Source organism: Dermatophagoides pteronyssinus, unplaced genomic scaffold (assembly GCF_027571235.1).
Source record: "Dermatophagoides pteronyssinus isolate colony J.1.1.1.1 unplaced genomic scaffold, Derpt_VIB-CSIC_2022.12 sq0049, whole genome shotgun sequence".
In the NCBI taxonomy this organism is placed as follows: domain Eukaryota; kingdom Metazoa; phylum Arthropoda; class Arachnida; order Sarcoptiformes; family Pyroglyphidae; genus Dermatophagoides; species Dermatophagoides pteronyssinus.
The window spans coordinates 175-13,934 of NW_027461572.1; the positions used below are offsets into that span (position 1 = coordinate 175).

At 29.8% G+C, this 13,760-nt stretch overlaps 6 protein-coding genes across 7 annotated transcripts; 4 read left to right on the plus strand and 2 right to left on the minus strand.

Moving 5' to 3' along the window:
- Positions 1-847: 847 nt before the first annotated feature.
- Positions 848-2,628, plus strand: LOC142646082 (uncharacterized). The gene has a single exon (XM_075824103.1). The coding sequence runs from the start codon at positions 848-850 to the stop codon at positions 2,621-2,623; it is 1,776 nt and encodes a 591-aa protein (XP_075680218.1). The 3' UTR covers positions 2,624-2,628.
- A 227-nt stretch (positions 2,629-2,855) lies between these two features.
- On the minus strand, positions 2,856-3,834 carry LOC142646086 (copper-transporting ATPase 2-like). Its single transcript, XM_075824124.1, has 2 exons — positions 2,922-3,834; positions 2,856-2,860 (listed from the first exon to the last, which is right to left on the minus strand). Exons 1-2 carry the CDS (start codon positions 3,670-3,672, stop codon positions 2,856-2,858), a joined length of 756 nt encoding a protein of 251 aa, XP_075680239.1. The 5' UTR covers positions 3,673-3,834.
- Positions 3,835-4,181: 347 nt separating this feature from the next.
- On the plus strand, positions 4,182-5,103 carry LOC113789425 (isochorismatase domain-containing protein 2-like). The gene is made up of 2 exons (XM_027338956.2): positions 4,182-4,904; positions 4,964-5,103. Exons 1-2 carry the CDS (start codon positions 4,390-4,392, stop codon positions 5,070-5,072), a joined length of 624 nt encoding a protein of 207 aa, XP_027194757.2. The 5' UTR covers positions 4,182-4,389; the 3' UTR covers positions 5,073-5,103.
- Positions 5,104-5,259: 156 nt separating this feature from the next.
- Positions 5,260-9,526, minus strand: Vha100-1 (V-type ATPase subunit a family protein Vha100-1). 2 transcript variants are annotated; one of them, XM_027338952.2, is made up of 7 exons: positions 9,375-9,526; positions 8,404-8,698; positions 8,096-8,322; positions 7,558-7,646; positions 7,284-7,493; positions 5,541-7,229; positions 5,260-5,475 (listed from the first exon to the last, which is right to left on the minus strand). In XM_027338952.2, the coding sequence occupies exons 2-7, from the start codon at positions 8,597-8,599 to the stop codon at positions 5,364-5,366; spliced, it is 2,523 nt and encodes an 840-aa protein (XP_027194753.1). In that variant the 5' UTR covers positions 8,600-8,698; positions 9,375-9,526; the 3' UTR covers positions 5,260-5,363. The 2 variants fall into 2 exon arrangements, with proteins under 2 accessions (XP_027194753.1, XP_027194752.1); XM_027338951.2 differs by having other exon boundaries at positions 7,558-7,661.
- Positions 9,527-9,691: 165 nt separating this feature from the next.
- Positions 9,692-12,615, plus strand: LOC113789428 (uncharacterized). Its single transcript, XM_027338961.2, has 3 exons — positions 9,692-10,462; positions 10,527-11,736; positions 11,848-12,615. Exons 1-3 carry the CDS (start codon positions 10,079-10,081, stop codon positions 12,522-12,524), a joined length of 2,271 nt encoding a protein of 756 aa, XP_027194762.2. The 5' UTR covers positions 9,692-10,078; the 3' UTR covers positions 12,525-12,615.
- A 73-nt stretch (positions 12,616-12,688) lies between these two features.
- LOC113789363 (uncharacterized) lies at positions 12,689-13,745 on the plus strand. Its single transcript, XM_027338888.2, has 2 exons — positions 12,689-13,406; positions 13,557-13,745. Exons 1-2 carry the CDS (start codon positions 12,689-12,691, stop codon positions 13,676-13,678), a joined length of 840 nt encoding a protein of 279 aa, XP_027194689.2. The 3' UTR covers positions 13,679-13,745.
- The last annotated feature ends 15 nt before the right edge of the window (positions 13,746-13,760 follow it).

The window sequence follows — 13,760 nt, forward strand, 5'->3', positions numbered from 1 at the left end:
ATGTCATAATGCAAATAAACCGAAATTTAATCGGCATATACAAAAGCTAACAAACAAAATGAATAATTTTCGAAGAAGATTCCAAAGACAAAAATGTGTCATTTTGAAGGAAATTTGGCGAAATAAATATATTGATTCAGTAAAACACCTGAAGGAAGAAATCAAGAAAACGAAATTCGATCAATGTAAAAAATTCTTTTCGTCAAATACCAAAGAATCAGTTTGGAAAAATGTCTTCATAAATTTGAAAAACAAAAATCGTAATCCAACCATCAATACGATAAAAATGGATAATGATGTTTATACTAGTTCGGCATTAGAAAGTGCGAAATTTTTAATAGATAAATTTGTTGTGGATATGGAGGTCGATCTATTCAGTGACATTCACTGCAATTATAAATCAAGAAATGAAATGAATGAACCTTTTTCACTTCATCTGAAACAAACCGGGCAATTGCTGCCGAAAGTGATACAAAGGCCCCTGGAACAGATGGTTTATCTGCAAATATAATTAAACATATTCACCTTGCTGTTCCTAATTTGTTTAAATTGATTTTCAATAAACTTTTCTCAGTGTCGATTTTTCCGAATATTTGGAAGGAAGCTTTTATCAAAATTATTCCGAAAAACAACAACGATCAAACATACAAATCTTTTCGACCGTTATCTTTATTATCTACATTGGGAAAGGTTTTTGAAAATTTAATTACCCAGCGTCTTTCGCACTTCATTCTATCAAAAATATATTATCTAACAAACAATATGCCTATGTTCCTAATAGATCTGCTGTTGAAGCAATTAAATTCGTAGTTGATAAGATTGAAATGTGTCGACATGAAAAGAACATATGATTCTGGTTTTTCTCGATCTATCAAATGCTTTTCCATCAGCTCGTTTTGATTTGATACTGGAAAAATTACGCTTTTTCGATCTACCTACAAATTTATATCATATATTTAGAGATTTTCTGTCAAATCGAAGCGCATCATTAAATATTTCTGGTACAAACGTTAAAAAATTAATTACGGGCGGATGTCCGCAAGGAGCGAAAAGCTCACCGATGCTCTGGAACATTCTTATTAACGATTTGCTATGTATGAATCTTCCACCAAATTGTTATCTTCAAGCGTTTGCGGATGATATTGTATTAATGGTTCAACATCATGACATTGATTGCTGTATTAATAGAACGAATATTATTCTAAAGTGGATATTGAACTTTGGAAATAGGACTTCATTAAAGTTTAATGCCCAAAAGACAAAAGCGATGATCATTTCATCTAAAAGAAATATTGATCAACAACAAATTGTGCTTGGTGATGATCATGTTGATGTTGTAGATGTTTTCAAATATCTTGGTGTTTCGATTCATAAGAAATTAAATTGGACTACTCACATTGAATCGGTTTCAAAAAAAGCATTATTTTTATATCACCAGCTAAGAAAATGTTATGGTAGCACTTGGGGTTTATCATTCGATGTCCTAAAACATATTTATATCATGGCGATCGAACCAATTATGCTTTTTGCCTGTTCTATATGGGGTGATAAAGCAAACAAAAAATGTATAACCAAGTTACGATCGGTTCAACGCAATTTTGTATTATCTATGATTCGTGGTTATAAAACCATTTCTTTTGATGCAGCTTTTGTTATTGCTGATATTCTTCCCATTGATTTGAGAATTCAATATTTGAATCATATCTATACATTGAGAACAAATGGCGTTTTTCTTGGTCTTCGTTGTCAACTTAAGGTTCCAATTTCTTCACTTCATCATCCCGCTTCAACCATTCTTCGTGCTAATTGCAATGATAATCATGACTTTATCATTTTTACTGACGGGTCTAAAATAAATGGTCATTTAGGATCTTCCTTTGTTGTTTATAAAAATATTGATGAAGAACCAATTTTTCAAGCTAAATTTAGATTGGCAAACTATTGTACGGTTTATCAAGCTGAACAATTCGCTATCGAACGGGCTGCCTTTTGGATAAAGGATAAACAAAGTACTGCTATCATCTATACTGACTCTTTGAGTACAGTAAATGCCATTAATAATCGTTGGAACACTGATTACCTTATTCATCAAATTCGAACTTGGATTAAGGATAATCATATTTGTATTGAATGGATTCGTGGTCATCAACAAAATATTGGAAATGAACTAGCTGATAAACTAGCTAAAGAAGCTACCACCATGAACAATATTACCTTCTTCTTTTGTCCATTTAATTATTTGAAAAAAATTATTCGTTGGATTACGACAATTAAATGGAATCGTCTGTGGCTATCTTCAAATAATGGCCGTGTCACAAGATTGTTTTTTCCAACAATTTTTCATAGGAGGAATTCCAATCTTTCTCCAGATTATGTAATCACTCAATTCATTTCCAATCATGGTGATTTTCGAAGCTATCTATATCGAATTAATCGTGCAAATGATCCATACTGTAATTGTGGTGCCTTAGAGGATTCGATTCATCTAATGTTCCATTGCCAGAATTTTTCATTTCTTCGTATTCTTATAAACTTTGGCAACAACTTCAATTTAAGCAACTTTTTCAAAAATAATTATGAAATCTTTATAAACTTTTTGTACCTTTTATTTTTATTCAAGTGATTTTTTTTTCTTTTGTGTTTTGGTTTTCAATTATTGTTATTTTTTTTTTCTTTTAATTACTATTATTATTATTATTTTATTTTTATTATTTTTTTTTTTTTTCTTTCTTTTTTTTTCAAAATATTTTGGTTTTCTTTGATTGTGTATTATTTTTTTTTTCTTTTCATGTTTTTTTTCTTTTCTTAATGTGTTAATTTTATTATATCCTTATTTTTTCGGTATAAGGATTTTTTTATTCTTGATTAAAATGAATGAATGAATGAATGAATGGAAATTTTTTTTTTTGAAAAAATCCAACTTACCTGAATATAAAAATAACGGGCACCAAAAATCTGTACAGGTGTTGAAAGACAAAATAGAATTAGATTTTCAAGACTTAATCCAGGTATTACACAACAACGTTGATGAACGATAAAATTTTCTGTATCATGACTTTCTTCGATCCATGGCAAAATATACATAAAATAAATCATGGCAATGATAGTTGGTATACCAAATATTAATGAAATAAAAAATGATTGTCGCCATTTAGCTACTTCTTTTTTCAATGTTTCAGTAAATTTTTCCGGATCAAATGAATTGATTGTATGAACGGTAAAACCAAGCTGAACAATTTGATCGGCAATTTTTCTCGGACCAATTACATTTGGATAATAAACAATCGTTGTACGACCTGTTACACGATCAACAGTAACCATTGAAACACCGATCATTTCTTTGATTGATTTTTGTATAGTTTTTACTTCATTTTCAGATGTAATACCCATTACATCTAAACAAAGTTCGGTTTGTTGATTTGAATCGATCACAGATATTAATGATACATCATATCCCATATCATCTAATATATCGATAATTTTTTCACTACTTATTATTGTTGGTTCGAAATCAATTTCAGCACGTGCTGTTATCAATCCAATTTGACAAGAAATAATTCCCGATGTTTTACGTAATTTACTTTCAATTTTATCCACACAACTGGAACAGGACATACCCTGTATGGAAACGAAACATTTTCGTTGCTGTTGTTGTTGCGGATTATTCATCATTCCTACAAATATTGATGATTTGTTTTACGAAAAAAAATTCTGCATTTAGCGAGATTTGAAAAAAAATCACAGAAAAAAAGGCGGATCGCTATTAATGTTGTTGTTGATGATGAAAACATGCGATCCGATTTCGATTTCGGATTCAATTTAAACTCGCAAAAAAAAAGAAGAGCAAAGAAACACTATCAATGTATAAACGAATGAGCTGAATATCTATTCGCGAAAGTCAGCTGTGTGCGTTGGATTTCCTTCGAATAACTTTCAACAAATTCACTGAGAGAAAAGTGTGGTTTGCACACGCCAATTTTTTTGAGGTTTGCACGCCAATCGCTAACACATTTACATGCTTTTTTTGATGGCGTGCATACCTCAATGTTGGCGTTATTACGGCATCCAAAATGGACTTTTTTCTCAGTGAACACGAAAATCGTGAATTTTTTCTGCTCATTTTCCCATAACTTTATCCGCGATAAAAATTTTCAAAAATATATTTAAATAATGACCTGATTTATTGTTGCCATTAGCGATTATAATCTTATCATCTTCATAGAAAAAAAATCACCCTCTTTCTCTTCTCTCAAATGATAAGATAACATTTCTTTTTTCAATCCATCATTCGTTGTTGATTGAGCAACCAAATTGATTTGAAAGAAAATAAACTTTCTGTTTGTTTGTATTCACCGAAATTCGAATTTTGTTTTTCAAATTGAATCAAAAATGGCAACATCAAATTGTCGAAATGTTGGAAAATTATTACAAAAACAAAGTGCATTATTTATTTGTGATTTACAGGAAAAATTTCGTACAAATATACAATATTTTGATGCTATTGTACAGGTATCATCACGTCTTTTACGTGCATCACGTTTATTAGATGTTCCGGTTATTGCTACTGAACAATATCCAAAAGGATTAGGTTCAACAGTTAAAGAACTTGGATTAGATGAATATCCGGATATAAAACCTATTGCTAAAACACAATTTTCAATGTTAACTACTGATGTAATCGAACGATTAAAACAACAACATCCTGAAGTCAAAAATATTATTCTTTGTGGTATTGAAACACATGTTTGTGTACAGGGTACAGCATTGGAAGCAATGCAAGCCGGTTATGATGTTCATATTGTTGTTGATGCATGTAGTTCAAGATCAATGGTAGATCGAATGTTTGCATTTGAACGTATGAAACAAGCTGGTGCTTGGCTTACAACATCCGAATCGGTTATTCTGTAAGTTTTTCTTGTAATTTTTTTCAAACTAATAATAATTTTTTTCTTTTACACCATAGTGGATTAGTAGCTGATGCATCGAATCCAAAATTTCGTGATGTACAAAAATTAATTTTGCAAACAGCACCGGATTCAGGTCTTTTATCATTATTGGCAAATAAAATGTAAACAAATAAATTCGGTTGTCTTATTTTTGTAATTTCAAATTTTTATTCAATTTTTAATAATTAAAGCTACAAAGTTGATTGATTGATAATCAAATAAACAAAAACAAACGACAAAAAAAAACAAAATCAAATCATATTTTTTTTCAACACTCAATATTTCTTTACTATACCCACAACAATTGACGATGAGAGTATTTAAAAATTTTTTTACTAATCTTAAAATTTTTTTTTGTAATTAATTTCAAATAATAATGATAGAATAGATTGTTTGTAATAGATAGGTTGTGATTTATTAATTATAAACGGTATCACCGCTTTCGGTTGGATTTAATAGAATTTCTTTGAATGAAAATGGTGAAAAAGCATAACCAGTACCACCGTAGAATTTACTTTGAAATTCAATCCTAATTGACAACATAAAAAATGTTAATTATTTTTTTTCAATAATGTGGTTTAAATTATAACTTACCAATGTAAACGTAATGCATGTAGAAATGCACTTAAACCTTCCATAACCAATAGAACGGATACGGTTAATGATGCCCAGAATGCAAACACAACAAACATAAATATACCGCCACTAATTCCTTCACCTTGTAAACCAATACGGAATACCATTGACCAAAGTACTTCACTAAGTTGTGCATGTGCCAATGAAAGTGCCCATAATCGTAGATAGGATGCTGTATGTGATATAGCTCCCAAACAATATTCAATCGTATGTATAGCTTGATGGATGATAATTTCACTTATATCGAATGTTTCATCATGGCCACCATGACCACCACCACCAGATTGTTTAGTTGGTCCATTTTCCATTTGTACGGATACACTTTCACCATTTGTTTGAATGACCTGATCAGATTCACCCGGTGGATGATATAATAATTTTAAATCATTTTGTTTTTTCAACAAATATGGTTTTACGGCCAACATCCATGGTACACACATCAATGCTGATAATAGTAATATTGTTTGAAAGAATCGTTGCCCACCATACCATGTTTTTAGATATGTTGGAGCAGTTGGATCATCATCAACATACTTCATAAGAAACATATTAATCATATTAATCAATATGGAAGGTGCATCTCCAGCAGAATGATGATCAAACTTCAACCATTTAAATAAGATCAATAAATTCATATAGCCAAATATGCTTAACATAAATATAACTTGCGGAATAAATTCACACAATACGTTCAATTGTTTGGCAAAAAATCGATGATTAAAATAGCTTAGTAGAACACCGAAAAACATTTGTGACACACCCAATATGACCGATAATTTCATTTTCAATGAATTCAAGAAAAGAATTTTATTCGATGATAATTGCCAAACCGGGTCAATACCAAGAAGATATGGACTTCCTTTATATTGTGTACCTGGATCCAATGTTACATAATCTGTTTTAAAAGTTTTAAATTTATATCCCATCCATGATGATCCAAATATATTGATTGATTTGGAAAAGATATCATTATAAATAAGACCAGTATAAATGGAAAATAATCCCATCAATAAGATCATATAACGACCATTGAAAAACATTAACCATATTTCATTTGGATTTTTTTGCAATTGAAGATTACGTTCTTTCAATACCATCCATGCTGCAAATAAAGCCATTAATAAGCCATGACCAGCATCGCCAAACATGACAGCAAATAAAAATGGAAACGTTATGATTGTAAATGGTGCAGGATTTAGTTCACGATATGTAGCAACACCATATGAATCGACAATATTCTGAAATCCAACTGTAACCTTATTTGTTCGATTATAAGTGGGTGGTATTTCTTTTGGTTCCATTGGTGATATAACAGGTGGAATAGTTGAACCGGATCTTGAACAACCATTATGAACAGCTTGACAAACACGTTCAAAATCGGTTGTAGGTACCCAACATTCAGCAATTAAACATTTAGTTGTAACATCAAGATTACAGATATTCAATATGTAATAGATTGCTTTGATTTTTCTAACTTTTATAAACCAATTACGAACATTTTTAGCAGCAGCCATTAGAACACGATAACGATGTTCTTGTGTTTGTGATAGTACAGTATTGAGATCTTCGATACGTGACATAACACCAGTAATCATTTCACGACGATCAGTCACACGTTCAGGACATGGATACAATGTTGCACGAAAACTGCAAAAAAACAATCTTAGAAAAAACTTTGAAAAAAACAATTCAATAACATACCCTTCACAAATTTTCTTCACTTTAGTTTGCAATTGTTCACCTTGAAAAAAGATGATAAAAACCGATTTATAAACATTATCACCAGTATGTGGATCTTCCAATGGTGTATCGATTGATGCTTGTTTAAGAAATACATTTCCATGACATGTACGCCATAACATACGTTCAAAACCAGGTAAACGTTCACGTAATATAACACCAGCAACAAACCTGTAGAATGTAGAAAATAAAATTTAAATTGATCATTAAACAAACAAATTCAAATTCAAATTACCCAAGTTTCAATGGTTGTTGTCCACCGGCACGTAATCCTTCATCACCCAATAGATGTACATTATCATCGCCCATACTTGTATCGTGCATCTGCATATGATCAACCTTTTTTTCAGTTTTCAATTCATACACACACACATACACACAATTCATTCATGTTTTTTCCATGCAAAAAAAAAATGGTAGGAGTTTTTTGCATTTGATCATCAAAAGAATGATAACAATAACAGCGTTCAATAATAGAAAACAAAAAACAAAAGCAAACCAAACAGCAGGTGGAAAAAAAATTGAAAATGAAATCGGGAAAAAAATTAAAAAGGATTCAGAGGTAAGAAATAAAGTCCATCAATTCGTTTGATAACCAAAGTTTTAAAAAAAACATAAAAAGGATAAAAAAATCAAAAATAATCAGAATGGTTGAATGTGGAAGGAAATGCAAAAAATAAGATAATCTCTATCGAAGATTTTACTCGTTTTAGATGTGAAAAAACTGAATGAATGAATGTTTAAAAAACATGAGAAAATCATTATGGACATACCTCATCAAAAAATTGTTGTGTTTGTTTCAGAATATGTTTCAATTCGGTCAATTCTAAAAATGTTTTCTTCAATGCTTCAGCATTTGCATTCACTTCTTTCAGTTCATTTTCCAATTTTTCAAATGTTGCCTCTAAATCGATCATTTCTCTTGGTTGTGGTGCTTCCGGTGGATCACCAATCATTAATATTTCGATACCATCTTTGCTTATTTCTTTTTCCAGATAACCTATCGATTGATTGATCATGAATCAAGATGATTAATAATTAATTTTTAAAAAAATTTAATCAAATTTTATATAAAACATACGTAATTTACGTTCCATTTCATCACAACGACGTATTTCATTAACAAATTTTCTTTGGAAAGCATTAACATTTGGATTAACATCACGAAATTGGCAAAGACCAAGTTCACCTAATTCTGATATACAATTATATGCTGTTTCAGATTGTAATAACATCTGACAGAATTTCATTTCTTCCGAACGTAATAATGAACCCATCTTGTCGTTTCGTTTTTTTTGATGATCGGAATCGATCAACCGATTCTTTCTTTTTAGAAAATCAATTCAAAAAAATTGCTTTAAACGGCCAATCAAATTCTGTAAAGTAAAAAAAAGTGATTAGAAAACAGAAAAATTTCAACAACAACAACAAAAAAATTGAGAATAATTTTCAAAAAGAAGCCAGAAAGGAGACACAGAAACAAGACTGTATGACGCCTTTCGCGAGTGTGTGATTTTCATGATTGGCGTCATTTTGGAATATTTTATCAACAACAACTTTGATTATATAGAACACAAACAAAAACTATATAGAAAGAGATAAATAGCTTATCATGTCATTGAACGACGAAAAAATGTGAAAAGCTATTTCTATAGGTCTATATATTATAACCACCGTGATGATAATGATCGATATTTTTCAATGTCAAATGGAATTTTTTTGGTAATCGATTTGTTGAAGTTGAAAAATGATCAACAACAAATATCGAATATTGGAAAAAATTGTTTTGATTTTTTTGCTTTAAAAAAAGGTTGAAAACTGAAACACTGAACCTAATAGATGTACATTACGGTCATTTTTTTTGGCTAAACTGGATTGGAACACATTTTGGAACCATTATCATAATCATCATTATCGTTATTTGAATAAAATGATTGGGGTTTTTTCTTGAGATATTAATAATTAACCCTCTGGAACAATACCGGAACAATCGGGAAAATTTGCTCGATTGCAGAATCCGGGAATCTTGATTTCAAAAAAAATATTCCTTACCATATGTAATAGAAAACCGGCAACAACGATGATGATTCAAAAAACAAATGTTGATGACGATGTTTTGATATTTTTTTTCACTATTAATGGATTTAAATTGCACGTTTTGTTTTAAAAATTTTAAAACAAAAAAAAAACTTTTTCCAATCGCAAAAACAAAAAGAAAATGGAAACAAAAAAATTTCAAACCGATGATATCATCATCATCGAATGTAAATAAAAATGAATGATAAAAAAAACTGATTTTTACGCCACCAAGTGGTGAGCAATGTAAATTTCATCTTTTTTTTTTTTGGTGGCAATATTGTGCCATCGTGTGTGAGCGGAATTTATCTCTCTCTTTCTCTCTCTCTTTATACCCAAACCAAACCACACCATCAACATCAACTATCATCAACAAACAAACAAACAAACAACCGAATCAACAACACAAATAACACACGCACACCATTTTTGTTTTTTGAAATTCCAATTTTTTAATATTTTGATTTTTCATTTTCAAAAACAAAAAACATTTTTCTTTCTTTCTTTAAAATTGTTGTTATTTAGCGTGTTTACATTCGATTTTTGATGATGAAAAATTTCAAATAAATTACCATCTTCTGTTAATTATCTCGATATATTTGTTATTTGTTTTTTTTTAAATATAAATTAAAATTTAAGCTAGCAAAATCAAAAGTTAAATTTTAACAACAACAAAAAAAATGTCAACAGATGAATATAGTGAAGATGTACCGGATGAAGAAGAAATCTATTCAACATCATCATCCGGTATGATGACCCATAATACACATCCTCATCATCAACAACAACAGCAGCAGCAGCAACAACAACAACAATTACGATCTGGTCATATACCAGTATCATCGTCATCATCATATCAATCACAAAGCCATCCACAATCACATCATCATCATCATCATCATTCACATCATAATCAGATGGGTATTGGTTTGCAATCATCAATGATGATGTCAAACGATATGATTAATAATTCTGTTGCTGCTGCTTCTGTTGGTGGTAGTGTTGGTGATGTTGGAATAGTTGATCAATTTGATCAACAATCTGAACAACAAATTCAACAACACGTATGTTTAAGAATTTTCGAACTTTGATTTGAGTAATGAATTTTTATTTTTCTTTAAATAATAGCAACAATCACAATTAACTAAAAGAAAATATGTACGTCGTAAAACACCTGAAGAACGTAAACGTCGTGGACCACGTACAAAAGATTTAAATGCACCAAGAATGCCTTTAAATGGTTATGTTAGATTTTTAAATGCAAATCGTGAACGTATTAAACAAGAAAATCCTGATTTAACATTTGCTGAAATAACAAAAAAATTAGCTGCCGAATGGAGTTCAATGAATCAAGATGAGAAAAAATCCTATCTTGATGAAGCTGAACGTGCAAAAGAAATTTATTTAAAAGAATTACATGAATATCAAAGATCAGAATCATATCAAGAATTTATGGAACGTAAACAACGTGCTAAACAACATCAACAAATGGAACAACAACAACAACAATCATCAGTAATGGATCCTGGATCGATAATATCAAGTCCATCATCATCATCCAGTCAACAAAATTATCCACAACAACAACATCAACAGAATCTTTATCAACAGCAGCAACCACCATCGCATCAACAGTATACACATCAACAACCATCACAATATATCAATCAACAACAGCAACATTATTCAACAACAAATCCTTATGGTTCACCAACACAACCAAATTATAATCAAACAGCAAAATATCCATCATCAAATTATGGACAACCAATACATTCCACATCATCATCATCGTCCATATCATCAAATTCAAATCATCATCATCATCATCATCCATATTATAATCAAAATATTGGACATTCATCACCACATCTACATCAGAATCATTTACAATATGATCAAACACATCATCATGCACAGCAACAACAACAACAACAGCAGCAGCAGCAATGGAATCATAATCAAACAAGTCCATTTGTTGGTCCACCATCATCATCATCATCACCAATGATGATGATGAATAGTCATTATCAACAGCCACAATTACAATCATCACCTCATTATAATCAACAATTGAATTTTCCAATGTCACAACAACAGCAACAAATATCAAGTTCAAATACTAGTGGATTTAATAATTATCATCAACAACAACATCCACCGCCACCACCATCATCATCATCATCTCAACATGAGTATTCACCAAATCAACAACAACAGCAACGTTTCAATTCAAATACAATGATGATGAATTCTGGCCAAATGTCACAAATTGGTCAAACAACAGTTCCTGTTCAATTAACACAAAATCCACACGTCCATAATCAACAATCGAACAGTAAGTTTTAGAATTTTTTATTGAAATTAATTTCGAAATTTGACGTCTAGTTGATTTATGATCCACACAAACGCACAATTTATTTTCAAAAAAAAAATTGAATATATATAGATTATGCAATTGCTCAAAATAATCCTTCCTTGAATACCTTGGCTTCTACAATGATGAATAATAATAATCATAAAAATAATAATAATTCAACATCGAATACATTGGCATCATTATTGGAATCAAAATCACAAAAACATTCAATAATCGATGTGCCTATTTATACTGAAGAATTTTTGGAACATAATAAAATACGTGAACAAGAATTAAGAAATTTTCGTTCATTTACAACCGAATATGAAGAAAGAAATGCTATTTCATCAAAACATATTGAAAATATGCGTGAAGTAACTGAACGTCTTGAATTAGAAGTGGAAAAAGCTAATCATTCAAATCAACGATTAAATCAAATATATGATTGTTTAAAAGATAATTTAGTTGATCAATTTGGTAATGAATTATCTGATGGTATACCAGCTGAATTAGTTGATAATTTAATTAATCAAGATGATGATAGTGGAATACAACAATCATTACAATCACAAGAATTTGAATTAGGACCAGTAACAAGTGATAATCTGGATCGATTTATGGATACATTAGATTGTGTTGGAAGTAAATTGGATCAACAACAGCAGCAACAACAACAACCTCAACAACAACAATTGCCTGAACAACAACAAACATTTGTGACATCAATGCGTACGACCATTTCTTCATTAGATGAGATTGTAATTTAATTTAATTTAATTTGAAATTTTTGAACAATAATTTGATTGTGAATGATGATTATGAATTATATTTTTGTTTCGGAATTTAGTGTGAAAATCAGTTTTTTTGTTTTCTTAATTTCTCAATTTTTTTTACAAACACAAACACAAAGTGTAAAACAAAAACAAAAAATATGTCTCAAAAAGAAGAAACTTATAATGATAAACAACATCTTCGTCGTCGCCATCATCATCATCATCGTTGTTCGGGTAGTTTAAATGCAAAATTTTTAATACGTTTAAAATTAAAAATGCCAATTCGAATACAGATATTATTATCATCATCATTGGGTTTTATTGCTGCATTCAGTATTGGTTGGATTATATTTACATTAATAAATTTATTAATGATAATTAATGATGATGATCAACATCAACAACAACAACAACAACAACAACCTCAACAAAATCCATTTCATTATACAAATAGCTATTATTTAATAACATGCATTTATTCATTTTGTGTAACAATATTTTTATGTTCATCATTACGATCATTTACAAATCGTAAACCTGTAACAAAAACATCATTTTTAAATTTATCATCAAATAATAATAATAATAATAATAATGATAACGATTATAATTATAATGATGATGATGATGATGAACAATCATTATCATTATCATCATCATCATCATCAACATTAACATCATCAAAAACTATTGGATATTCAATTGGACGATTATCACAATGGTTATGGTTAATATTCATTATTGAAATGTTATTGTTTACAAGAAATATGTTTATATTTAATGAACAAAGACATTTATCCACTATTTATTATGTTGATATTGGCTTAGGTGACAACGGCAACAACAACAATGGCCATGGACATCATCAACAAAAATGTAAAAAAAAAATAATATTTTATCATTGATATTTGTCATAGGTTTTTCTTTTTTCTTCTTTCTCACACTCACTCACTCGCTATAAATATTTTAATTGAATAAATTTTTTCTTCTTTCTTTTTTTAAAAAAAAATATTGATAAATACACAGATATGGAATTATGGTTTTATACAATCGTTACATTAATAAAAATGTTATTATCACGTTTTGTAATCTATCTTATTGATGAAACAGTGGCCAATAATGATTGGGATGTTGGTGATTCGGATTGAATTTTTTTTTAATCTGAACAAAAAAATTATTTTTACGTCATTTGTGTAAAAGAGTACCGGAATTCGAATGTTTGTTTATGAT